At 41.0% G+C, this 25,968-nt stretch overlaps 1 protein-coding gene across 4 annotated transcripts in view; it reads left to right on the top strand.

Annotated features, from left to right (window-relative positions):
- Positions 1 to 2,251: 2,251 nt before the first annotated feature.
- The window catches only part of reln (reelin), an 89,482-nt gene continuing 65,765 nt past the window's right edge, over positions 2,252 to 25,968 (top strand). For all 4 annotated transcript variants that reach the window (XM_048168056.1, XM_048168055.1, XM_048168054.1 and 1 more), the window contains exons 1-2: positions 2,252 to 2,603; positions 21,490 to 21,597. In XM_048168056.1, the coding sequence (XP_048024013.1) occupies positions 2,375 to 2,603; positions 21,490 to 21,597 (337 nt within the window). In that variant the 5' untranslated portion in view covers positions 2,252 to 2,374. The remainder of the gene's footprint in view (positions 2,604 to 21,489; positions 21,598 to 25,968) is intronic.

Raw genomic sequence — 25,968 nt, 5'->3', positions numbered from 1 at the left:
ATCCATCGTTCGTCCGTCCCACATGGACTTAGCACTCACCGCTGGACACCAAGGTGAACCCTCTGGTGACCCAGGATGTCTCCCCGATATGTGTGGGATTGCTCAATCTGTGCCATAATGAACACACCGTAAAGGCTGGTCCCACTGCCTATACCTCAACGACCTCAACGATCATGACATTGTATCAGATAGAGGTCCCCAAATTAATTTACCGAGTTTGGCAAGACTTCAGGTTGTTGGGTGTCTCTGTGAGCCTGTCGTCCGGATACCATCCGCAAACAAATGGCCAGACTGAGCAAAAGATCTAGGAGATACCTGTGGTCCTACTGCCACCAGCACCAGGACTTCCATGGTCCATTTCCTCCCCTGGGCCAAGCATGCCCAAAACTCCCTACGGCAACCCACCACGGGTTTAATACCTTTTCAGTGCATGCTCGGCTACCAGCCACCTCTGTTCCCCTGGTCTAGTTAACCTTTGGAAGTTCCAGCTGTCAACCAATTGTTTGAAGAAAGCGAGAGGTTTGGGACCCAGCACACTTACATCTCCAGCAGGCAGTGCGAAAACACAAGAGCCAAGCTAAAGCATGAAGATCTGCCACTCCCCAATACCACCCAGGGCAAAAGGTCTGGCTCTCAATTAGAAACTCCCGTCTTCACCTGCCTTGTCGTAAGCTGAGTCCCTTCACGGTGCAGAGGCAGCTCAATGAAGTAACCTACAGGCTCAACTTACCCTCGCACTACGGCATCACACCCTCTTTTCATGTGTCTCTCCTCAAACCCCACTTTGAATCTCTGTTGTCTTCTCCTCCAGGAACTAGTGATGTGGACGTACCTCCTCCTCCCCCGGAGATCGCAGACGAGGAGCTCATCTACCGAGTTCATGCCATCCTTGACTCCCGACGACGGGGCACCTGACTGGAATATATTTCATCGACTGGGAAGGATACAGCCCCGAGGAACATTCCTGGGTTGCCTGTGAAGATATCCTGGATCTGTCACAGGATCTGCCACATCACCAGACACTCAATCAGCACCGAATCACCCAGCTCCACCCTATCATTCACAATCACCTGAATACTGACACACTGCATCATATCATCAGCACACCCTATATCTGCAGTCAACATTTTTTAAATGTTTTTACTTGTTTCAGAACATTCAGAGAACATTCAAAAGTAACATTCCCATAATGTTTGAAGAACGACAAAATAGAATATTTCCTTAACTAACCAAGAAAAAATGTTTCTTAAACACCATGGTTGCACACTTCAGGCTGGTCACCCATATTTTCCATTAGTGTTTGTCTGTTGGGAAACAATAGAGATGCATGAATTGTTTAAAAGTCTTCCTGTGGTTTTTGTGTCTGTTGTGTGTCACAGATCAAGGGTTTGATAAACAGCAGCTCTCGACTGTCTGAATGGGATGAAGTATGCAAACTTTGTTCTTTGTTACTTGACAGTTATTTGGTGAAACATCTCTATATTCAACTTGAGCAGATGTCTGGGTGTGTTCGGTCAGGAGTGTGGGAGTTTCTCAGTTTAATTCCCTTGTCATTTTAGTTGCTTATTGTGAACTTTGCAGGACAAGTGCATGAATTAATAATGAATGTTACAAGTAATGGCATTTGTCTTTTCCACAGTGAAATCTTTGATCCATATTCAAGCGTTTTCATCTTCAACGTCTCAGATGGATGGATCATTTTAAGTCATAGACAAGAGTAGACAGATGGAGAAAGTGTTAAGTGTGTGTGTGAGAGAGAGAGTGTGTGTGTGTTTGAGAGACACAGACAAGATGAGAAGGTCGGATTTTAAGGGAAACATTGAGAAAGAGAGCTGAGAGAACGCAAAACAAAAAGAAACAAAATGAGTGAATTGAGCACAAAGAGGCGTCTGAGCTTGAGAGGGTCCTATCAGAGACGATGGGGGAGAGACGAGGAGGAGGCGAGGAGGGAGGAGGTGTGATCTTTGGGTGGAAAAGCAGGGAATCCGCTTTGGGGGATGGAGGGAGATGAGAAGAAAAAGACAAAGGCAGGCTGTCTTGGACAAAACACAGCACTAAAGAGAGAGACAAATCACTAACACACAGACATATTAGAATGATTGACAGAAACGAGGCAGGGAGGAAGCAGACGAGAGGCTTTTTGATAGAGTACGAGAGAGGGAGAGGGAGAGAGCGAGGGAGGGGAGGTGGGAGGAGAGTGAGGCGGAGGGAGGGAGTGTTGAGAGCTATTTAAGTGTCGGAGCGGGGCTGAACACCAGCCTCTGAACTCCCCGTGTGTGAAGGGAGGACAGACACACACACACACACACCTGTGAGACCCGCACACACACACCTGCCCGCTCTCACACTCTCTCCTCGAGCACCTGGAGCAGAGATGCTCAGGGTTCAGGCCGTCCTGCTGCTGGCGCTGGTGTCGGCCGGCGCCGTGGATTTGGGAGGCGCTCCGGCCGGCTTCTATCCGCGCTTCAATCCCTTCTTCTTCCTGTGCACTCACCACGGTGAGCTGGAGGGGCCCGCGGGGGCCGACGGAGGAGGAGAGGTGCTGCTCACCTTCCAGATCCACGGGAGCCCCGCAGCCTACGTCCCGGGACAGGAGTACCAGGGTGAGTACAGGAGGCAGATGACCATCATAATGCATTATGCTCCATAGCAGTCTTACTTTGCACTTCATGAATAAAAAGGAGTTTTCCTGGAGCAGTAAATATGTGAAATATATGTGAAAACATCTCAGTGAAGTCCACTGAATCAAAAGGGAAATTAGGGGTTCACTGGAGTGTTTTATAAGAAAATACGATTTCAATCTTTCTACTTTGACATTTCAGCTTAAACTCAATGTGTTGCTTTGTAATTACTTGTGAAATTTACTAGCAGTTGCTGAGTGAAAATTGTTTCAAATTGCTCGTGAAGGTAATAATTGCACTTTTTTGTCTGAAACAAAAAAAAAAGTTTATAAAAATGCATTTCATTATAGGTATGGATGCAAAATCACAGTTGCTGCATTTGAAAATAGATCCAGCTCTGTATATGTGAGTGAGATGCTTGTGTGTGTGTTTATGTAACTGAGTGCAAGTATTGACGTGAAGTCGAACCGCTCTATTCCACTTTTCTCGGTTCCTCAGTGCCGTCTGTGTGATCCCGGCGCTCGTGTGTGGGTGGTTTATCCTGAGGCCAGAACCGCTAGATTCACACAAACAACTCACAAGAGCACAACAGGTGCAGCACAGACACAGTTTATGTGAATATGAGAGAAAATCAGACTCAACAAATTACATGCAACTCAAATGAATTCCTATAAAGAAAACAATCGCACTTTGCTAATGTAAATACGAGACTGTGTGGAGCAAAGGTTTCTGTCTTGTTTGAAGCAGTTGTTTAGAGCGTCCGAGAGCCTTGCTTTCTGCCCTGATCCGCTCTCAACTCTGGTTTCTGCTCCTGTTTTGATGTTTCTGAAGACCAGCCGCTGTTCTTTGTGTGAGAACAGAAGCGTGAGGTCTTGTGTTCTCAGCTTTATCTTTCTTATCCAGACCTGTGAGATCTGCAGGGACGTGTTCACACTCAAACACACACGCGAGCCGTGCGCGGGCGTCTTTGTGTGTTCGGGGGTCGTGAGGATTCTGGGGGATTAATGGGGATGGAAGGGCTGAAAGACAAAGAGAAAAAGCCAAAGTGCTGCAAATTTATAGAGTGTCAACATTCTGGAAACAAATACAGAAATAATCATGCTGAGAAGATTGAGACAGAAATGCAATTACACACTGTAATAATAACATGCATTAGTGCGAAAGGCATTGATAATATCTTTATAGAGTTTATTCACCAAACATGAGAAGATATCACACAGAGCTGTTTGAGGGCGTAAGACATGAATCTGCCCTCTACGTGTGCTGGTTGTTTTCTCTTCAGTTCTGATATAAACAGCCTATCCCTGAAGGCTGTATTTCATTAGGACTGAGGTCACATGGCTTGTGGCCAGTTGGATCTTGAATCATGTGATCCGCATGAGTTTTGAGACTCTTTGACAAAATCAAAGTCAGAGTTTATTTCTCAAATAAAGCAGCAGTGCTTGTTCACAGTGAAACGTGTTGCTCTACGAGCCGGTTCATAGAGGTAAACAAGAATATTGCCTTATTATTGGTTTGGTATTGATCCTTGACAGGTGAGAGAAGGCGATGTGTATTATATCTATATGAGGTTAACATGGTGTTAAACTTTAGCTCATATAGACGAGAAGGAGCGGAGCTGTTTCTGAGCGATCGGACTAAAATCATCATCATCATCATCATCATCATCATCATCACTGAGCGCTCTTCTGAATATGCTGTAAAACTTGTCATTGTTCACTCTGTCCACTTTGCATGCTGGGATTTTAACGTGCACCTAGTTTTTTCACGAGCTTTACAATAGAGCACTGATGTGAAGCCACTCCATAACCTCACAGTTTGACATGCTCTAATGTCCCATGGGAAATCAGATTTACATTTTAGAAGGATATATGCTTTTGTGAACTGATAAAGTGTGATTTCCGTTCCCTTTTCACCGTTCATCCACTGACTGCATTCTGATCAGACACTTATTACTGTCTTTACACCCAAACGATGGAATCAGTAACTTTAGACACATATTCAAGACTCTTTCCTTAGTTTATAATCATGCAGAAATAAAGTTTTTTTTAATGTATCAAGGGTGCTATGTATTTTGGATGGGATAGTTCATCTAAAAAATGTTGTTCCAAACCTGTATGTCTTTTTTCATGTTTGGATTGCAAATGAAGATAATATTGTTTCATCATTTTTGTCCAAGCAGTTTGAGCTTCCATTTACCATATTTGATGAGCTCTATATGTGAATAAGAGCATATTAAATCTGTTCATATCTTCATGTGTGTTTTGAAGATGAAAAGTAAATGATGAGAGAATTTTCGTTTTTTTGGGGGGGGGTTAACTATCCCTTTAAGTGTTCTAACCTCTTATTTTGATAGTTTTCACTATTGTAAACACACTGATAGTGTTTTATTAGGGCTCCAACTAGGCCTACTTATCATTTTGATAGTTGGTTAATCTGTAATCGATTATGGGTTCTTTTAATCAGATAAAAATTTACGGCATTTAATTAAAATATTAATATACTCAAAGATAAAATTACTTGTGTTAAATCGTAGCATTTTAAATCGGACTCCCATTCTTTCGCGCTCTGTCTGTTTGACGCGCATGCGCACGCCGGTGCTCGTTCACTGAAGCCTGAAGGAAGATGGAAAAACACACGAGTGACTTTCTAACATTTACAGGTAAAGATATGACCGTCAAATGTAAGTTATACGCTGGGGAAAACGTGTCTCAAACGCTTTAAACAACGGTTAAAGCACCTGACAGGACTAGTGGTGTTAATGAGTTTCTGTGAATGAAACTTTGTCATGTTTTGAAAAAAAATTTGAAATGCGTTATTCACTGAAGAGATTTGACTGGCGGACATTTCCCGCAGACTCGATTAATCGATAATGAAATTCATTGCCGGTTATTTACATTATAGACTATTATCGATTTTATAGATTAATTTTTGCAGCCCGTAAATAAATAAATAAATAAATAAATAAATAAAAGTCTTGCGCTGGCTTGTTAGATTGAAAATCCTTGTGACAGAAAACTTTATGAATTTCTTGTTGGCCACCTGTCAACAGTAAAGTTCAAGGCCCTGATTACAAACAATATTAAAGTCACCATGAAATCAAAAGAGAATCTTGTTTTTATGGAATATTGCAGTGTTTATTCTAAATGATTTATCGCTGCACATCATCATTATTGAGTTAAATTCATGTTCTGGTAATCTTGAATCAGAATATCTTCCTCTTGCAGCATCTCTTCTCTTCTCTGATGATGAGGGCGGGGCAACCTGTCACTCACATGAGATCCACCAATAGCAAACCACAACCATCCAATCAATTCCCCACAGACAAAATCAAGCCCCGCCCTACATTTGTTCTTGTTTGGGAAGTGTTTCACTCGGATATACGGAACAATAGAGGAGAAAAGAGCAGCGCAACTTCCCTTTAATGCCGACTTTAACATGCGTCTCAAATGTGACGAGTATGATCTGATTTAATTGGGGGATGAGGCTCTGATTTCATAAGTGCGTCACTTAAATTGTTTTGGAACACGTGTATCCATATTTTGCGATTGGATCTCCTGAGGAGGATGTTAATACCAGGTGAAAGCAGTTCTAATTTTATAAAAATGCATTTTAGATTACAAAGCCCATTCTCTGACATTGAACAAGTTCAGACTGCACATTTGTGAGGCATTAGATAAAGAAAAATGACTCTCCTCAGTGGAACCGAATGAATTCACTCGAGATACTTCCAATACGATGCAATAATTCATGAATTGTTTTGCAGCCCATTGTGATGGTTTTCTGCATAATGTGATAGCTGGCTAATGGGCAGGGCCTGCGCTGACGGCTGCCTGTTTGGCTCCGAATGTGACAGTGAAACACGGCTCAGAATTAATCCGTTGCATCTGGCCATGGGCTTCACCCTGGATAGTGATGATGGCAGTCTAACATGCCAGAGAGATGCTAATGCTGTGCCAGGTAGTCATTAAACTCAATACAAAATGGCCCACAATGATGCCAGTGTGCACAGAAACCTGCAAGCCATCTGTAAGTGCCTGTGCCCGGCTTTTCCAAGCAGCCATTTCAGTGTCTTGCATTTAGAAATTAAATGATCCAGTAGTCTCTAATGAGCAAATGTTCTTGAGGGTCCTTGAGCACAGGGCGATTGTTTTGGTTTTTGCTTCAGTGAAGTTAGGGAAGTTACTCACACAAATACTCAATTACATTAATTACTTCTCTGCCACTGTGATCAGTTTACTTTCAAGTCAAGCTCTTTATTGTGATTGTAGACGAAAAAGATTACTGAGTGTTTGATGGAAAATTAATCATGTTACTAACTACTTTTTAAGTGCTTTCAAAAATCCCCTATAAACCTATAGAAATACATGAACTCTGTCGTTCACCATGAGTTACTCTGTGCAAGTATTAATGATTGGGTGAGTCATTGATTGATTCATTCAGGAAAGAAGTGAGTGTCTTTTTGAATGGGCAATTGAATCATTGACTCATCTGATTCATTCTAAACCGTGGATACATTGAGTAATGAAACGCGGCTGTTTGTTGTTCTGCTGTGGTTCTGGTTTGTTTGGAACTATTTAAGAAATAGAGCAAAAATATTGTGTATTAATATAATATTAATAATATTGTGTCTGAAATTTAACTCACAATATTAACTTCGTGTTTATTGAACTGTTGTATGAAATCAATTTCACATTTGCAGTTAGCTGAAAACAGCTCTCCTGCTTGTGCAATATTGCTTAATTATAACATATGATATAAATATAAGACAAAAACTCACTGAATCCAATGAGTTAGAAAAATGCAATCAAAATCATCAAAAACGCTGTATGTTTTCTTGATTGATTTTTCCTAATGCGCAATAGACTAAAGGTTCAAGCAGGACGATAACTATAAAGTTTTAATAGTTGCTCTAACTCTAAAAGAATATCAGAATCCACAGCACAACTGTACCAATAGTTATCGATATAGTTATGGATCTTGGTGTGAACGGGCCTTTTATAAAACTCCCAGTGTTTGTGAAAGTGTGAGTTGAGTCGCCATAGAGAACTGGAGAAGCAGTTATTCTCATTTGGTGCAGTAATTTCACATGTTCCTCGTCCTCGTCCTGTGATCGCAGCCTCGGGCAGCCTGTCATTCCAGCGGAGAGGCATCTGAGCGCGTTTCACAGCCAGATCAACGCCAACTAAACCACAGCGAGAGACAGAACTGTGAAGCTGAAGCTTGAACCCGTTTAAAATCAGTAGATGTGTTTCTTTTTTTCTTCTTTTATTTCTTCTTTTGCCTCGTTTATTGAGAGGACAGGGAAGAGGTGACAGGACATTAAAGGATTATTTCCCTTTAAAATTAAAATTAGCCCAAGCTTTACTCACCCTCAAGCCATCATAGGTGTATATGTCTTTCTTTTTTCTGATGAACACAATCTGAGAAATATTAATTAATATCCTGACGCGTCCGAGCTTTATAACGGCAGTGAGCGGGATCAACGAGTATGAGCTGAAGAAAGTGTCTCCATCCATCATAAACGTACTCCACACGGCTCCAGGGGTTAATAAAGGCCTTCTGAAGTGAAGCGATGCGTTTGTGTAAAAAATTAAGTAAAATATGAAGTAAAATATCTAGCCTTCTGTATTCTACTTACGAAGAAAGTGTAAAACTCTCAGTTCAAATCACTTATGCTACGTCCTTACGTGACGTCAGTTACGCTTTCTTCGTAAGGTGAATACAGAAGGCGGTCTGGTGGAAGCTAGATATTTTACTTCATAACTGGTTAAATATGGATATTTTTCTTACACAAATGCATCGCTTCGCTTCAGAAATTCATATACACCTAGGATGGCTTGAGGGTGAGTAAAGCTTGGGCTAGTTTTAATTTTAAAGTGAATTAAGAAGAGAAGATGGGATCAGAAAATGTGTTTAAATGACAAATGTGGCCAAATGACAACAGTTGCATTTCTCACCAATAACTTCTGCTGCTTCTCCATCATCCTCATCCCTAACCAGCTGTCGTCAACATTACTCTGAGAGCTGTTGACCTCGAGGGACAAAAAGACGCTCCAAGAGGCCAAACTCTTTGTGAAACTACAATGGCAGGAAATGCGAGTGGTTATTGTAATTTGCACTTCTACTTTGTTTGCTTTATTGACAAGAATAGCTCAGATCATGTTATGGTAATTAAATCTGGTTTGTGATTTATAGTGAGTTCAAGCCATGTGTGTTATATGGACATTTACACACAGCCAAATAATCTGTTTATAATGAGATTGATTACAAGGCAAAGATGACAGTTATACTCACAGTAAGTGACATTATCGTCTTCGTTAGACATATAATTAACTGTGAGTCTGATTGCAGTGTTTAGGGTTCAGATAAACAGAGCTATCAGAAACTGAAGTCAGATCAGATTCGTTCAGACTGATGAACATTAGTGCACGTGAACATTAAATTTTTCAGTTCACATTTATTTGTATAGCGCTTTTCACGATGCATATCATTTCAAAGCAGCTTTTCAGAGAATGCATGTCAACATCACAATTTAAAGAATGCAGTTAGCAAATAATGTAATAATTTAGGCAATTAATTTACAATCACTGTTAGCAGTTTAACTGAACGTAGAAGCAATATTAACAATAATTAGGATATAGAAATTGGGCAATGTTCATGTTGATCCAGATGATTGCGTCTTCTGAAGTCCTCGCAGGAGTTGGCGCCGTCTCTTCATAGGTGTTGGTCTTAAGAGGCTGGATCCAAACTGAAGCTGAAGTCCTCTCTAGTCACAGAAAAGCAAATGGAGAATAATTAGCGCAGCTGCTGTTCATAACATTAAGCAAAGATAGTCATGTGCAACTGATCTGGTATGAGATGCATTATGTGAATGCTTGGCTAACATACCTAGTGAAGGTTCAGTTATGTGCAAAGCTTTGAAATATGAACTCTATGAATGCAGTGTTTTCATGCATCTTCGTAAGAGAGCAGAACAGCTGCGAGTTTAGGGTCATAAGTTAACTTTGAAAAGATATTACTGCGCTTCAAGCCGTTCAGTGTTCACAGGGCTGGTGGTCTGTTGTAAATACCGTGGCGATGGTGTAATGTGTCAGAGATTCTGCAGTGTAATTGTGTGATTTTGACGTTATTTATATTAGTGCAACAAAGAGCTGCTGCTTCTGTGTGGATAATTTAACATGAGTGTGTGAGAGACTCTCTTCTACCTGTGCTGACTGACTGACAGATGGCCACTTGCTTACTGTGTGTGTGTGTGTGTGTGTGAGTATTAAATTATGCATGTTCAATTCAAAGTCAAAATAGTTCTAATTCTTTCTTATAGAGCCTGGTTTAGTTTACTCCAAAATGTTATTGAATGCATTAACGATATAGCATGTAAATGTATGTTATGTTATTCACACATGAATCCATATGACTTCAGTCGTAGTTAGTTTTGGTTCTTGATTAGTTCATGCCTTCACTAATCATTTGTTTGTGTTGAGTATTAATTCAGGTATTAGTGCGAGATTATCCATTTAAACCCTTGTTAATCGTCATGAGTGGACTTACACACAGGTCACTGACGAGTAAAGATGACATATGATGCAGACATGTTTCATATTAAAAGTATTGTAATGAATTAGTTACACACAGGATTAAGCATATTAGATTTATACAAATTGTAGTCAAACATAGTCCTTAATAAAGTCTGTTTTCTTTAAAAATAAATAACTGGATGAATGAAATGATGTCAAACAATAATGGCAAGCTAAAATAAATAAGGCAGATTTGTGTTTCGACTCGAGGGTCCCTCCAAACTCCCCTAATGAAGAATTACTCAACGCTCGAGTTCAGCTTCGTGTTTCAGACGTTCTGAATCGTGACACAACAATCAATCATACAGAACTCATTATTTCCACATGCTGGAGGTTTTAGGGAACAGTGTGGCAGAACTCCTGGTGTTGGTGGATCTTACTTACAAAACACCAAAAGAATGAGTTTCTTCTTTGGAGAAGAGCAGTCGGTATAACTGAGCTGTGGCTGATGTTTGCATCTCTGTGAATGAGTAGAATATAGATAATGTGCTAATGTTGAGCTCATAAAAACTGCAGTTTGAAATATCAGACCTAAGAAGGGCCGCGCCAAGAGCAAGGCAGGTGAAAGCTATTTACTATTCTCTTTCATCTTTGTGCTTTTGTTTCATACACAGATCTTTTCTCTCCCAGGAATCACGTTTTTGAGATGCATGCGCTGAAAATGTTCCACTGCACTTATATTATAACTGAATATTTCCCAAGGTAGATAAATTCCTAACATAGTTTGTATCAGTGATGCATGTGTTATTAACCAATTCGTAATTTGAAATATCTAGTCTTCATCCATTCCAGGCGATCCATGGAACAAAATAAAGCAGTAAATGGTGTCTGTGTGCACTGAGCGAAGCTGAAAGCCATTTCTGTCAACGTTACTCCATGTATTCGATCAACAGCGAAGAACGGCCTACTCATCTGTTGGTCAACCACTGTGCTGAAACAAGGTTATAACATTTCCAGTTGTGAAAATAGCTGACCAGTCAATGGATGTTGAGTTCATGCAGGTGCTTCATGAGAATAACTGGAAATTCTCCCTAAAGCATCATTTGTTATTGCATTACAGTCAAGTAAAGCAAGTGACTTTCATAGCATGTCCAGATCACATACTGTATGTGAGAACGTTTCCAGTCGTCCCTTGTGCTGACTGCTCCACAGGCACAAAGATAAAGAAAAGCATGACACGACCCTGGGCTGAGTTTCTCCGTGTTTCACAATAAAATTCCCAGTAGTTTCCACAGCGGGTTTGGAGTGTGTTTATGGAACAGATTTTGAATGTGTTCTGGGTGTTTAGTGAGTTTTATCTGTCCGTGAGGAATAGTTGGAGCTCTGGAGAAGGAAATGTTCTGGCTTGTGTGGGTGTGTGGAGGTCTGTCCGGGGTCGAGAAGAGTGAGACTGACGTCATCTAGACATTTCCTGTTTTCTGTGAGAGACGGTGTTTTATCTACAGGTGTAGGATGAAATCAATCAATCTATCTATCATCTATCTGTCTGTGTGTCTACAGTCATGTGAAAAAGAAAGTACACCATATTGAATTATAGGCTTTTATGTATCAGGACATAATAAAAATTGATCTGGTCCTTGGCAGGTCTTAAAATTAGGTAAATACAACCTCAGATGAACAACAACACATGATATATTACACTGTGGCATTATTTATTTAACAAAAAACTATGGCAAAATGGAGAAGTCATGCATGACAGACTAAGGACACCCTCACTGCTTCCATAGGAATGAAGAGAGTCATTAGGAGTCAGAAAGTGTGATCACCTCTATAAAAGCAGAAGCTCTGGCAGTTTGCTGGTCATTCAGGTGTGTGTTAACACAATGCCAAGGAGGAAAGACATCAGCAATGATCTTAGAGAAGCAAATGTTGCTGCCATCAATCTGGGAAAGATTATATGGCCATTTCCAAGTCCATCATTCTACAGTGAGGAAGATTATTCACAAGTGGAAAACATTCAAGACAGTTGCCAATCTTCCCAGGAGTGGACTTCCCAGCAAATTCACCCCAAGATCAGACCGTGTAATGCTCAGAGAAATCACAAAACACCCAAGAACTCTATCTCAGACTCTGTTAACATGTTAAATGTTAAAGTTCATGGCGGTACAATTAGAGTATGGCATGTTTGGAAGGGTTGCCAAGAGAAAGCTTTTCTAAGTTGCATCTGAACAAGCCATAAGACTTCTGGAACAAAGTCCTTTGGACAGACAAGACCATAGTGGAGATGTTTGTCCATAATGCACAGAAAACCAAACACATCAGATCAACACAACTGTCAATCACGCTGGCGGAGGAGTGATGATTTTGGGCTTGTTTTGCAGCCACAGGCCCTGGGCATCTTCAGTCATTGAGTCAACCATCAACTCCTGTACACCGAACTATTCTAGAGTCAAATGTGAGGGGATCCGTCCAACAGCTCAAGCTTGGCTGAAATTGGGTCATTAGGCAGGACAAAGATCACCAGCAAATCTACAACAGAATGGCTGAAGAAGAAAATAATCAAGGTGTTTCATTGGCCCTGTCAAAGTCCAGACCTCATCCAGACTGAAATGCTGTGGCAGGACCTTCAGAGATCTGTGCATAAACAAATGCCCACAAACCTCAGTGAACTGAAGCATCGCTGTGAAGAAGAACGGGCCAAAATTCCTCCAGAATGATGCGAGAGACTGATAGAGTCATACAGAAAATGATTACTTCAGCTTATTGCTGAAAGTGTCTCTACAAGCAACTGAATCACAGGGTGTACTTAGTTAGTCTCACATGGCTTTAACATTTTGGCTTTATTTTTGTTAAATAAATAACGACAAAGTGTAATATGTCTTGTGTTGTTGTTCATCCGAGGTTGTATTTACCTAATTAAAAACTAGATGATTTTTTATTACATAAAACCATATCTATCTATCTATCTATCTATCTATCTATCTATCTATCTATCTATCTATCTATCTATCTATCTATCTATCTATCTATCTATCTATCTATCTATCTATCTATCTATCTATCTATCTGTCTCTGTCAGCCGTCATTGCTCTGAATGTTTTGACTGTAATCTGTTGCAGTGTTTCAGCACATGGAAGTGATTACAGTCATCTTGCTGAGTTCAGGCATTCAAGCTTGTGCTGGCAGAGATCCTGAACCAAATAATCCTGAAAACTGTCATTTTTTCCCTCTCATAAATGGTTGTTAGTTTTGTCATTCTCAGTCACGAGAAAAGAGAAAAGCAACATAGCGGTGCAAATGGATTGGGTGGTTTTCTAAAAGAGGGCTTGGAGTAGATTTATTTGCATAGTTCATTTCAAACGCAGTGAGCTCTCTGCTTATCACTGTCCCAGAATCCCTTTCCCGCAGCGTCACGCTGTGGGAGCGTAAACACATGGAAAATCTCACAGGGATGAAACTTCAGTGACTAAAAACTGTCACTGACTCGAGTAGCACACACACCGGATTTTCTTGCTTTTTGAATAGAGGAAAAACTATCAATGTGTTTTGTGCTATCATACATTCCACACAGCGTACAGGTCACCCTCAGTTCATGTTTCTAATTTCCCAATGTGCATCTGTGCACTTTCACAAATAAATGTTAGTCAGAGTTTTTCTCATTGACTCTTGACCTTTCAGTTTAGAAAATAAACCTTGTGTCTGAATGGGAGCAAATCCCTGCATTCGTGTTCATCTTATAGTGGAAGGCTTTCCCTGGAGAACAGGGAGGGATTCATGCTTTTGTCATGCTTTTGAAATTAATGCTCAAGAAGCAAGAGCATCAGTCGGGTCAGGCTCCGACCTGTTCACTCCTTTAGGAAAAATGTGCAAAAATTGTACCTTTAGGGGCACAACAGCTGTCATTGAGGCCTCAGAGGACGCCTTTGTACCTTATAAAGGTTTATAGTAGTGCCCTAAAGGTACGTGTTACTTAGTACAAGGTACTAAAATGCACCAGAGTGTGTGCATTTAAGGGTGCTGCCCCAGTGACAGCTGCTGTATCCCTAATTTTGCAAAAAATGTTCTGACATTGAATCTTAAATGTAGACTATCCATTCGACCAGCACTATATATCTCTCAGTGTGGGCTATGAGGCATAAATGTATTGGAAAGATTATGAATTCCTGCAAAGCTGCTCTGAAACAGTGTGTGTGCTGTTAAACTCAATGATGGCCTGGATCATATCAGGGGTTTTCAGTAGGGGTTCATGCGTTGTGCAGGTCAGTTAAGTTCTTCCTCGCTGTTTCTTTATGGATGTTGTTAGAAAAGAACAAAAAGAATAAACTCCACTAACAGATTCCAAAGCACGAAATTCTCTAAAATGTGATTGAATGAATTTACTGGAACAGCCAAACTAGAAGGGGGTTTCCATGTACTTTTGGCCATGTAGTGCATCAAGAGTTGAGGAAATGGAGAACAAGTTTGTTGCTTACATATTATTGCAAGCCATTAGATAACAAGACGCACAGTGGTCAGAGAGCCAATGAAACCGTCTCAGACTCAGTGCTGTTATCTTGGGTCAAAGGATCTGAGGAAGTGTTTTATTCTCGTTCTCATTAGTGTCACATATGCAGAATCCCGCTCTGTTTCGACTGAGATATTAGCCAGATCAGAGGTTGCACAATTTAAAACTGCAGTCTGCTTTATCTATATCAGGCTTCCTTACGGAATCAGCAAACGTCAGAATTACGCATTTTTGGGGGGAATTTTAAAGAAAGGTTAGCTTCTATCAAGAGGTTAGGAGCATCATTAAAAGAAGCTGTTATCAGGAAGCCGACCTGCTAATGTTTGTTAGAGCGATCGAGCGTGTTTGACAGCAACAGGCCCTCGCAACAGCAGATGGCGCGGCCAGCAGGGCAGAGAGGCGCGAGAGGGTTACGCAAGAGAATCATCACAGTTTGAGAAGTCCTATCCAGCTGTCACTGACACACGTACACCCGTCACACGCTCCACACCGATGCTGATTGACACGGTGCAGCTCGGTGTCTTCGGCCGCACGGCGCAGGTTCAGCAGCGTTCGGCCTGAGAGGCAGGGAAATGTGTCTTTGATACTGGCCCGGCCGGGGAAACAGATGGCCCAAGCCGCTGCTGGTGGCCTCTCGCCGTTTCCGGCTTCTCAAGGGCACACGAGGTTTCCAGTGGGATGTCAAATGCGGCTCAGATGGCTACAGGGTTACGCTTCTTCCATAGAGCGAGCATCTGTACCTGCTGACCTACGCAGAGGTGGAAGTACGGCACTGTGGTTTTGATGGCTGGAACTAAATCTGTGGAGGGCGGAACCTCTTAGAAATAAAAGGTGTTTTCACTACGATGCCATACTGTGTTTCCCAACCCTGATCCTAGAGGCACACCAACACTAGATTAGATGCCTCCCTTATCTGACCCATTCGTTTAAGGTCTAACGAGCTGATGAGTTGAATCAGGTGTGATTGATTGGGAAGAGTCTGAAAATGTGCAGCGTTGGTGTGACTCCAGGAACGGGGCTGGGAAACACTGACATCGACGAACCATCTTTTTCCTTAGTGTGAAGAACATTTTAATAATCAAAACAACCTTTTTACATTATGAAGAACATTTTGTGCAATGGAAAGGTTCTGTGGATGTTAACGGTACCATCAATGCCAATAAAGAATCTTTATTTTTAAGAGTGTATCTTTATGATATACAGAAACAAAATGGCCATTTCCTTTCATCTCCAGTCTGATCTCATATTTGGGAACCAGAATCACCAACGGGTCTCGGACAGAATCTTCTGGTTTCAGACTACACTCATAGAAAATAAGGTTCAGTGGGGTTCTGTAGAGCTTGAACTAGAACGATAGTACTATCGTTGACTCCTTTATATCCAAAAAGATTCCATATAAGGAGGAACGTCTTAAATAATTGCATAATACTTTCACGTTTAACAGGTTAACAGGTGATAAAGTATGTTTACCAGCTGTTTAATTTATAAAATGTTATTAAAATTAAAACAAATTAAAACTAAATCCATAAAATGATCCCATGATGGGAACCCTTTACGGTTCCATGTAGAACCTTCTAAGACTGTAGACTGGTTCCTCCCAAGGTTTCTTTCTCATTCTCCATTTTTTCTTCTTCTGTCCCATTGCCTTGCTCACTGGAAGTATCTGCTTTGAATCTAAACGTATTAGAAGCGCTGTACAAGTAAAACTTGCTGAAATGGAAAGGGCCGGACTGTTGCACACAAACGCCTGTGCACACGAAGGTTTGATATTCATTGCACACTGGCAGGCGTTGTTCTACTGCCATGCTGTTAACTAAGAGTGAGGTAATGCGCAGGCCTGCCAACTGCTCTTCAGCTCCTGCGTCTGGCGTTCAGGGTGCCACCAGGTGCTGCTCAGATGACGGCACCACACACTGGAGTCTGAACCTGCTGAACCTCAGCGACTCACGGCCTCTCGTACTACGCTACGTCCCAATACGGCCGTTCCTCTTCTGTTTGTTATTCTTCTACAACAGAAAACAGCCCCTTCTGTTAATGTCAGCGTGTCCGGGGATGCCTTCCAGACCCAAGGTTTATCAATACTTGAGTAGGAGCGTGGCGGTGAGTGTTGGTAATGAGGCGTACCACATCGCACCATCTATATTGCATGATGTGCATAGAATGGCTGGATGGACGAAAGAGATCGCACCGAAGACATGGACGAGAGCGAGCGAAGTAAAATGGCAGGCACGTTTCGGTTCATTTACTATGTTCCGCATCTCTCTCTCCCAACGGCACGTCATGTCTCTTTCTGCTAAAGACAGTCAAATATTGCTCATCGGGAGAGTTGTGTGAGTGTGTGCGGGTGTGGAGTGAATGTTAAGAGTTCTCATCAAAGCGCATGCAAACCCCCGCAGGTGAATACGTCTGTTTTTATGAGTTACTCTTACCAGGTTCTCCTCTTTTCTCCTCCCTTCCCCCGCTTCTGCTCCCCTTTCAGATGGATTTCTGAATTATTTACGTCTTTCATTTTCATCGATCACTCTTTTTCCACGGGCCTCTCCAGACATCCCTCCATCCCTGTTTTCTCCCTCCTCCACCACGCTGTTTGTTGCTCATAATAACCTCTTGGCCCGATCGCTGGCGTTGCACTCCCACCCGCCTTCAAACGCTTCTCCTGCATGAAAAGCGCTGCGCTCTTGAGGGACGGATGCTCTGAGCCTCAGGGGTCTCGTGAGGAGAGCAAACGCTACTCGGCTCTGAATTTGTCAGCGTGCCGTTGCGTTTTCTTGAATAGTTGCCGATTCTGCCAATATTGATTCCCTCGTTTTTCCCCCACTGTATTTGCATAAATCTTTTACATCTTTTAAGCTCCATAAAGGATAAAAATACCTTAAAACCAGCCCATACGGCTATGTGCACTGTATTCTTTTCTTCTGAAAAGGCAGAAATTGTCTTTCACTGACCAAATGTTTATTTCAGCCTTTTCTATGTATTTCTCTCATTGATATCATGACTTGATAATTCTGAGTATACTGGATATAAAGCCAGTTACAGTTCTGTGCTGATCTGTACATACTGAGTTGCACTTGTTCAGAAGGCGAGGTAAGGAATAATGTAGTTAAAAAAAAAATGGAGAGTGAGAGGACTAGATATTACACTGGCAGTAAGAGGATGAATTATTGAAGCTGGCATGTGGGGAGAGAGAGGCAGGAACGAGGGATATGTTTTTAATCCAGAGTGTATCCATGTCTAGACAAACTACACACACACCCACACTCTCACACACTCTCACACACTCTCACACTCTCACACTCTCTCACACACACACACACACACACACACACACACACACACACACACACACACACACTCTTTCCCCTTAAGCACTCAAAGAAAAAAAATGGTGAGCGTCTCTAGTAATTTGTTTTTATAAAATAGTAATATTTATAATCATACTAGAACTAATATTATTAATAATGAAGATGATTTTCTTTCACTCTTTCATGATCTGTCTGCCTGGGATTGTGTTAAACAGTTGGTTAAACCAGCAGCAGGCTTTCCAACCGGATCTGCTGTTGGCTTGTGGTTTTGTACCACATTTCTTGTCAGAAAAATGCTTGTCTCAACAATTACCAGCAAGCTTAAGGAGTGCTCATGAAGTACTCTATCTTTTCACAGAACAAAGATCTTTTACTGCACAAAAATGTCCATCTTCAACCTAATCATGAGCCCTTGACTCCAACCTACAGATCATTAAACACAAACACATCTGCTCTTTTGTTCATGTTGCTCAAAAACACATATAAATAAAGTATAACATAACAACTCATCATTTACTCTCCCAATCCAAGAATAAAAATCCTCTGCCCGGTTTCAGTGAAGCCATTATAATGCCAAAATAAAATCAAATGCATTGCAAATTGTCATGGTACTGATTGAGTCCAAACAACACACTTTTTAATATAATCCACAAGGAAGATGAAAGTAAACACAGGAGAATCACAAAAAACCACATTGTACATCTAATTTAGTCTAACACCAGACAATGAGAGAACTAATGCTGAGCATATTTCAAACAATTGAACTGAATTATGAACACCTGAAATGAATGCTCAATCAATTAGTTATCAAGAAGCGGGGAACAGAGGAGTACAAAACCAATTAACAAACTAACAGCAGATACTAGAACATACAGAACACAAAACACGTAATACAGACTGAAACTCTTACAGTACTCCCCCCTCCCGGAAGGCGTGTCCTCGCGCTGTATAAAGTCCAACTGGAGAGGAAGTACGGGTGCCCTGGAGTTGTGGTAGGACACAGGCAGGTGACCAGAGCACTGGAGCTGGAGCCATCACTGGACTTTGGTCTGGTCTGGAGCCATCACTGGACTTTGGTCTGGTCTGGAGCCATCAGTGGACTCTGGTCCGGTCTGGAGCCATCAGTGGACTCTGGTCCGGTCTGGAGCCATCAGTGGACTCTGGTCCGGTCTGGAGCCATCACTGGACTCTGGTCCGGTCTGGAGCCATCACTGGACTCTGGTCCATCCCCAGCTGCAGCCGATGTGTGTGTGGCCCAGACACACACAAATGCTAGCGCCATTATGTGCAATGCAACGCTCTGGGCTGAGCTCTGTAACTGAGGCGGCTTCTGGAGAGCATTCTGGAGCGGACTCTCGAGAACTTTCTGGAGCGGCTTCTGGAGAGCATTCTGGAGCGGACTCTCAAGAACTTTCTGGAGCGGCTTCTGGAGAACATTCTGGAGCTGACTCTCAAGAACTTTCTGTTGTGGGCTCTGCAGAACTTACTGGAGTGGGCTCATGGGCTGGACGTACTGAAGACTGTTTCTTCTTACTCAGCCTTCTCTTTTGGGCTGAGGTTTACATGCATCTTTGACTGAGCTCTGAGGGTTGAGCAGGACCTGGACAAGGCTCACAAACTGGATTTAATTCTGGAATGGGCTCATGTGCTGGAGTGGAATCTGGAGAGGACTCTAAAAAGGACTCAGGAAGATCTGGAAGGAATTCTAAGACAGGTTCTGGAGTGAGGATGGTTGGTACCAGAAGAGCTGTAATGGTCTGGGGATGAAGTGGCATGCTGGTTCTTTCATCCACCTCACTTACCGTGTAAATCGAGCCAAAGCACCTCAGCACCAAATCGAGATACTGCTCAAGCTTCATGCTGGCATCTCCCACAAGAATGACTGGCCAGAATTCTGTGTCCAGTCCACTCCAAAATAAGTCCATTAACTCACCCTCAGTGCACAATGATAAATCAACAAATTCTTGCACATACTCCTCAGTCCTCCAGCCGTGTTGGTAAGGAGAGCACAGCTTCTCTATAATCAAAGAAGGCATCAATGTAGATCCTTGGTAGATAGTTTATCCAAGGTAGTTTATCCCATGTTTTCTGTCAATCTCACTCTCTTTTAACTCTTTCCCTGCCATTGACGGAATTTTCCGGCAATCCATGTTTTCACTGCTATACACTATTACACATCTTCTGAAAGAGTACAGAATCTCTGGATCAAAACACAGGCGAAGAAGAAGCAGAAACAAGCGATAGAAGCGTTGCTGACACTCATGTAAACTAACACAATCATCAAACATTAAATCAAAACTGCCTGACGTTACTGAATGAAATGAAGAGGAAACGACTGAAACTTTGAGGTGTTGATGGACTCGATCTACTCCATCTGTGTTTGATCATCATTCTGAATCCAATCCGGATGAAGTCTTTGACAAAATCACAAGTTTCTCAGCTTTTTTTTTTTTTTTTTTAATGAAACTTGCCTACATTCAAGTGTTGATAAAAAAAAGAATGCATGAATAAGCTACAATAAATGTTTGTTGATGTTCTTATTTAAAAGCAGAGTTCTTTCTTTTGATATATTGACCGTTTACATATTCATACAACAAAATATTCTGGAGGCCATGAATGTTTGGTGAATATGATCAAAAATGCTGGCAACTTCAAAATAAAACGCTGATGGAGAAAGAGTTAAGAGGCGTTTTCTCACAGTGTTTGGTGACATCTTCACCATGCTAACGTGGCTCTTTGACAGCCGCCGTCTGTGCTGTGAGGTGTTGCGTTGGTTCGTTCGCCCCCGCCGCCGCCTGGACTCACATCTGCTCTCAGAGCTGCTCTAGGGAGATTCAGGGTTATTTTCAATGAAGCGTCTTTGGACCACATCTGTGCCGTCCTGTTGATTACTACAGACAATGATTTTGTCTGGCCCCTCAGTTTGTACAAAGCCATGAGAAACACATGTAGAGTAAAGCATTTGCAGTGGAAGTGTGTGTGTCTGCCGTGCAGAGCGATTACACAGTGGGCGTGGGAGGGTCAATCACAGTGGTGAATGGTGGACTTTTTAAGAACTCATGTGCATTCATCTTTAATTTCCATTTGATGCTTTTTGTGTTGTTTTGCAGACCATTTATGAGCATGATAGGTGGCATATCTCATCAACACATTCATGAGCCAATCTTAGCGTGATTGAGACGTTGCTTTCTCTCGTGTCATCCTGTATTCTTTGTCTATAGGACCTTACAGAGAACAGAGACGCAGCGTTGCTCCGAAGCATCATCTGCTGGTCTTGCCCGTTGGACTGCTTAGTTTAGAAGAATTTTAGTAATTTTTGCTTGGTTTATTTGTGTAAATCTGGATTTTTCCAGGGCAGAGGGACTGCTTCTCTTTAAAATATTCTATTAATGTTCTACTATATTCTCTACTGGATCATAACATTAAGAAAACCTTGCCAGAACGTTTCCTCTTAGCTGGGATTGTGATAATTGTGATCCTTCATTATCTCATGAGTGTTTTGTGGTGAATTCTCACACTTGTCTCTCCTCTCTGTGTCTCTGCAGTGACGATTTCGACCAGTACCTACTTCGATGGACTGCTGGTCACGGGTCTCTACACCTCCACCACCGTCCAGTCGTCTCCCATCCCCGCGTCTCCAGCCTTCGGCTTCGGTAAGTCTTCAGTGAATGCATTTAACATTTGCAAGAATAGATTAACACATAAGTCACATTCTATCAATGAATACTCATAACCAGGGTTGAGTCCTCTTGAGTCTTATTATCTGTTAGTTAAGTGCAGAATCCATGGGAGGAGGACAGCTTGATGGACTAGAGAATTGTTTGAGAGCTTGCTTAATGTTTCTGAGAATTCATTAGGATACTCTCCTCTGTGTCTGTAAGAGAGCTTGTGTAATGTGGACATGACATCGGCTTTTAAATTCTTAAATCTGGGTCTGTTTGGTAAGAGAGAGGTTAGAGCGGGTGAAGAAGAACCTTCAGCAGCTTCAGATACACATATTGAGGATGTACATAAGGTATTTTATTGCAATTTGACAATACCTCTTAAAGAGCTTAAACATGTTTGCAGGATCTTGTTATGGGCTGATGATTATTTGCAGTTTAAATAATTAAAAGGCCTTCCTCGTTGTTTTATTTTCTTTCTTTTCCACTTGGCTTTTCATAATGCAAACTCTTCCCAATCTCTTTTACTCTTGTAGAACAGCACATTAATACACCCAGCATTCAATACGAGATGGGCTGGTTATGAAATCATGTCATGGACTCATGAATATTAATTATGTGACGTTGTTAGGTAACCTTCCTGGAACATCCACCTACATAATCTATTAATATTCATAAGCCGAACATTAACAGTAGTAGGTGACTGTCCAGGTGACTATAGCATCCACTTACCAAAAAATCAATTGACTGAATGCAGTTTTTATGCCAAATGTCATTAATCTCAAAAGGGAATTTGTTCATTTAACTCAGCATCTGCGTTTCCATAATGTTTGAATGAATCCAGTTCCACTGCGATTGGGAAGCTTCCGGTCGGATCTGTGCCGTCGACAGATTCAGTGCTGCTTAAGTCAAGCTGAAGATGCCGGTGCAGATCCTGCATCAGAGGCGGCTTTGGTTCGGCATACACAAAACTAATATATCAGCTTTTTCGTCTTTACGCAGCTGTACTGAAGGAGCTTCATTGATCAATTGAAGAATATGCATTTTATGTAAATGTATGAGCTGCAGTCGTGAGGCTTTTTTGTTTTTGTTTTTAATGACCCTACAAACCTTTAAAATATGATGAACATATTTTGAAATATTCTTAATATGAGGGAAGAACAAAACACTAATCTTGAGCTCATCAAGCCATTTCTGAATTTCTCTTCATCAATCTTTAGTGACGATATACTTTCTGTTTTTAGGGTTTCCTAAACTGAAAGGGGAAAAGGGAAATGAAGTCATTATTTACACACCCTGGTGTTTTTCTGAACTATCTGAAATCGCCTCATTGACTGTTTCCCTACATTACGCCACTAAAACCGTCCACTGAATGAGTGAATGAAAACCAACGAGCTCTTCAGTATGTAAATGACATCATTGACATTCGTTTCCATGCAAATACGCCTCCTTTCTATGTAAATTAAGCTCATTACAGAAGTCAGAGCGGTTTGCATCTGTCGAACAGATGTTTGTGTGCTCGTTCTTTTGCTCAGTTTTACATTTACACGTCATATTTTGATACGTCATTAATGACATTTGATGTGATGTGATGAGGTTGGATTCACCCTAACTTTAATGTAGGTCAGATGGACACATGCAGTCATCGAGAACAGGATAATTAAACCTGGTGTCACTTTTTTTGTTTATAATTCTCAAAAGAAATGTAAATTATGCTTTTCTTGAGACAAATGACAGTCTGTTGTTAATGGTTTCAGAATGTGTTGTGCTGTATCTCAGTCCAGCCGCTCAAACTGTATTTATGGTTTGGTTCAAATCTTACATTTTGATTTAATATTAATCAAAAATATATTTTTTCCCAAAGACAAAAATATCAATACAAAGTAAAAGCATTATTTATTATACAGACCATATACTTAATATTTTCCAGCCAAAATGTAGGTACAATTTTTTTTTTTTTTTTTTTTTGGCTTTTTCACTATAAACAAAAGCTAAATTAGCTATAAAATGAAAGAAGAATTTTAACTTTTAGAGAAAACATTTTATTACTCACTAGTCTACTTACTATAAATAAAGACAACTTTGAAAGACCTTCATGTTTATTGTGATGACAATTGCATATATTTTCTGGGTAACACGTTAGAATACTGTTCTGTCCTTAATGAATAATTACACAGGAACTAATGAGTAACACCATATTATCATTCTAGTAACTATTAATTAACAAGAAACTCTGATTGCGAAATTAGTAAGTATTCGCACTCAGTTAAATGAAGTAGTTCACTATTAGTTAATCAATAACTACTATTTTTCATACACCTCCCAGAGGACTAGAATAACAGGTTCATAATTAATGTGAATAATGCATAATGTATAATGAAGTCTAAAGTGAAGATCAACTCACTAGTAAAGACTCAAATCCATCAGTTGATTGAACTAATTGAATGAAGCAGTTGGACTGTCATGAGTAAGTTGTGTTAAATGATTCATTCATGCAAACGAACCTAATGAGTAACTGACTGAAAAAACATGTCTGATATGTGGATCCTCACGCCCAAATTAATGTTAAAGAAGACCTGTTACGCCCCTCTTCAAACTCTTGATGTTGTTTTTGTGCTCCACTAGAACAGGTTGATTATTTTCCTCATATTCTCCATTGTTGCAGCTCCTCTCTTCCCAGTCTGTCAGTAACGCTCTGTTTAGTTCCTGTCTCTATGAAGCCCCTCCTTCTGAAAAGCACAATGTGCTCTGATTGGTCGGCTGGAGCAGTGTGTTGTGATTGGTGTTTGGGAAATGTCCCGCCCCTTATCATAACCGCCAGTTTCAACACACTACTGACTAACTCAACCAGGCCCCGCCCCTTTATTCTGCGCATGAATTATTTAAATGAGGAATATTGTGAAGAAAACTCAAGATGGAGTTCAGAAACACTGATATAGAGAAGAACTCCTGCTGGAGGAAATCACAACATTTCCTGTTTAAGTTTCAGACACTGCAGCTTCTTTGGCTGTAATTTCAATGTCATTATCATGAACGAGCCAATCACCATCTGTTATGAAAGGATGAATATAACATCCAGTGAAAAGAAACAAAAGACTGAGGAAAAAAGTATTAATAGAGCGGATTAAATGAAGGAGAAAAAATGGAGTAAAACAGAGTGTGTGTTTGTGCCGTTTCCTGTATTTACTCTCTCGCTCCGCTTTCATTTGCATGCTGCTTTATGCCATCATTCTTAGTTCACATTGTGTGTGTGTGTGTGTGTGTGTGTGTGTGTGTGTGTGTGTGTGTGTTTGTGTGCTCTCATGGGGTTGAAGAGCTGTCAGTCCCTGAGAGACTTCAAAAGCTCAGCAGCTCTGTGATCAGTCTGCTCTTTGACTCCTCTGACAGCTACACACACACACACACACACACACACTCCCCCGCTCACCCACTGGTGAACATTTTACACATGCTTCTCAGTAACAGCGCTGTAAAACACAGATACAGTAGTGGGCGAAAGTGACGTCCAGCCTGGGAAAACTGACATCTTCACCTTTATTACAATATAAATGTGTTAAAGATGTTGTGTTCATATTGTGTAGTTGTGCGTGGAGTCGACTGTTTTATTTGTGTTAAGAATGCAATTAAACATGACAAATTGTGCGACATAATTTCTGTCATACAGAAAAATTATGAACACGTTCAAAAACAAGAGAGAAACAGCCAAATATTAATAACTGATTATGATGTAGTCAATGTTTGCTTTTGTTGTCAATGTTTTTCTGTGCATTTTTTTGAATAGTAAAATAAAACCTGTAGCTGTCGTTTGCCTTTTTTGCCAAATAATTTTGTCAGATAAACACTTCAGTGTTTTATTCTTTCCTCATATTTAGAATATTTAAATATATAGAATATTTTCCTCATATTTTGATGGTTTAATTGAACTCGTAGCATCATTAAAAGCAAATACACCCTCTGGACGTCACTTTTGGCCTCTACTGTGGTCTTTAATACTCAAGTTCATTAGTGTAGCTGTTGTCTGACACATACTGTAATGCTGTATGTCGAGTCGGGATCCGCTGGGAGTTAAAGAAACACAGCAGAACATGCTCTCTGATATATATCTGATTTCCACTGTATCTCGTGTTTCCACTATTAAAAGATGTTGTGAATGTAGAGGTCGTGACCCTTTTAAACACACCCATATTTTTGCAGTGTTTATCTGAATATTTTTCCAGGTTGAGCCGTCTGGAATGGGCTTATAAACTACATGTGTATAAAGACCAGCTGCGGTGTGTTTTCATGCAAATGCCTCCCTTTTTAGTCAATAATCACACTGTCTTTCATGCTTTTAGCCAGATTTTTTTATATCAGCTCCATATT

Source organism: Megalobrama amblycephala, linkage group LG19, assembly GCF_018812025.1.
Source record: "Megalobrama amblycephala isolate DHTTF-2021 linkage group LG19, ASM1881202v1, whole genome shotgun sequence".
Classification (NCBI taxonomy): Eukaryota; Metazoa; Chordata; class Actinopteri; order Cypriniformes; family Xenocyprididae; genus Megalobrama; species Megalobrama amblycephala.
Note: the sequence above shows the minus strand (reverse complement) of the source record. Positions and strands in the feature narration are given on the sequence as shown.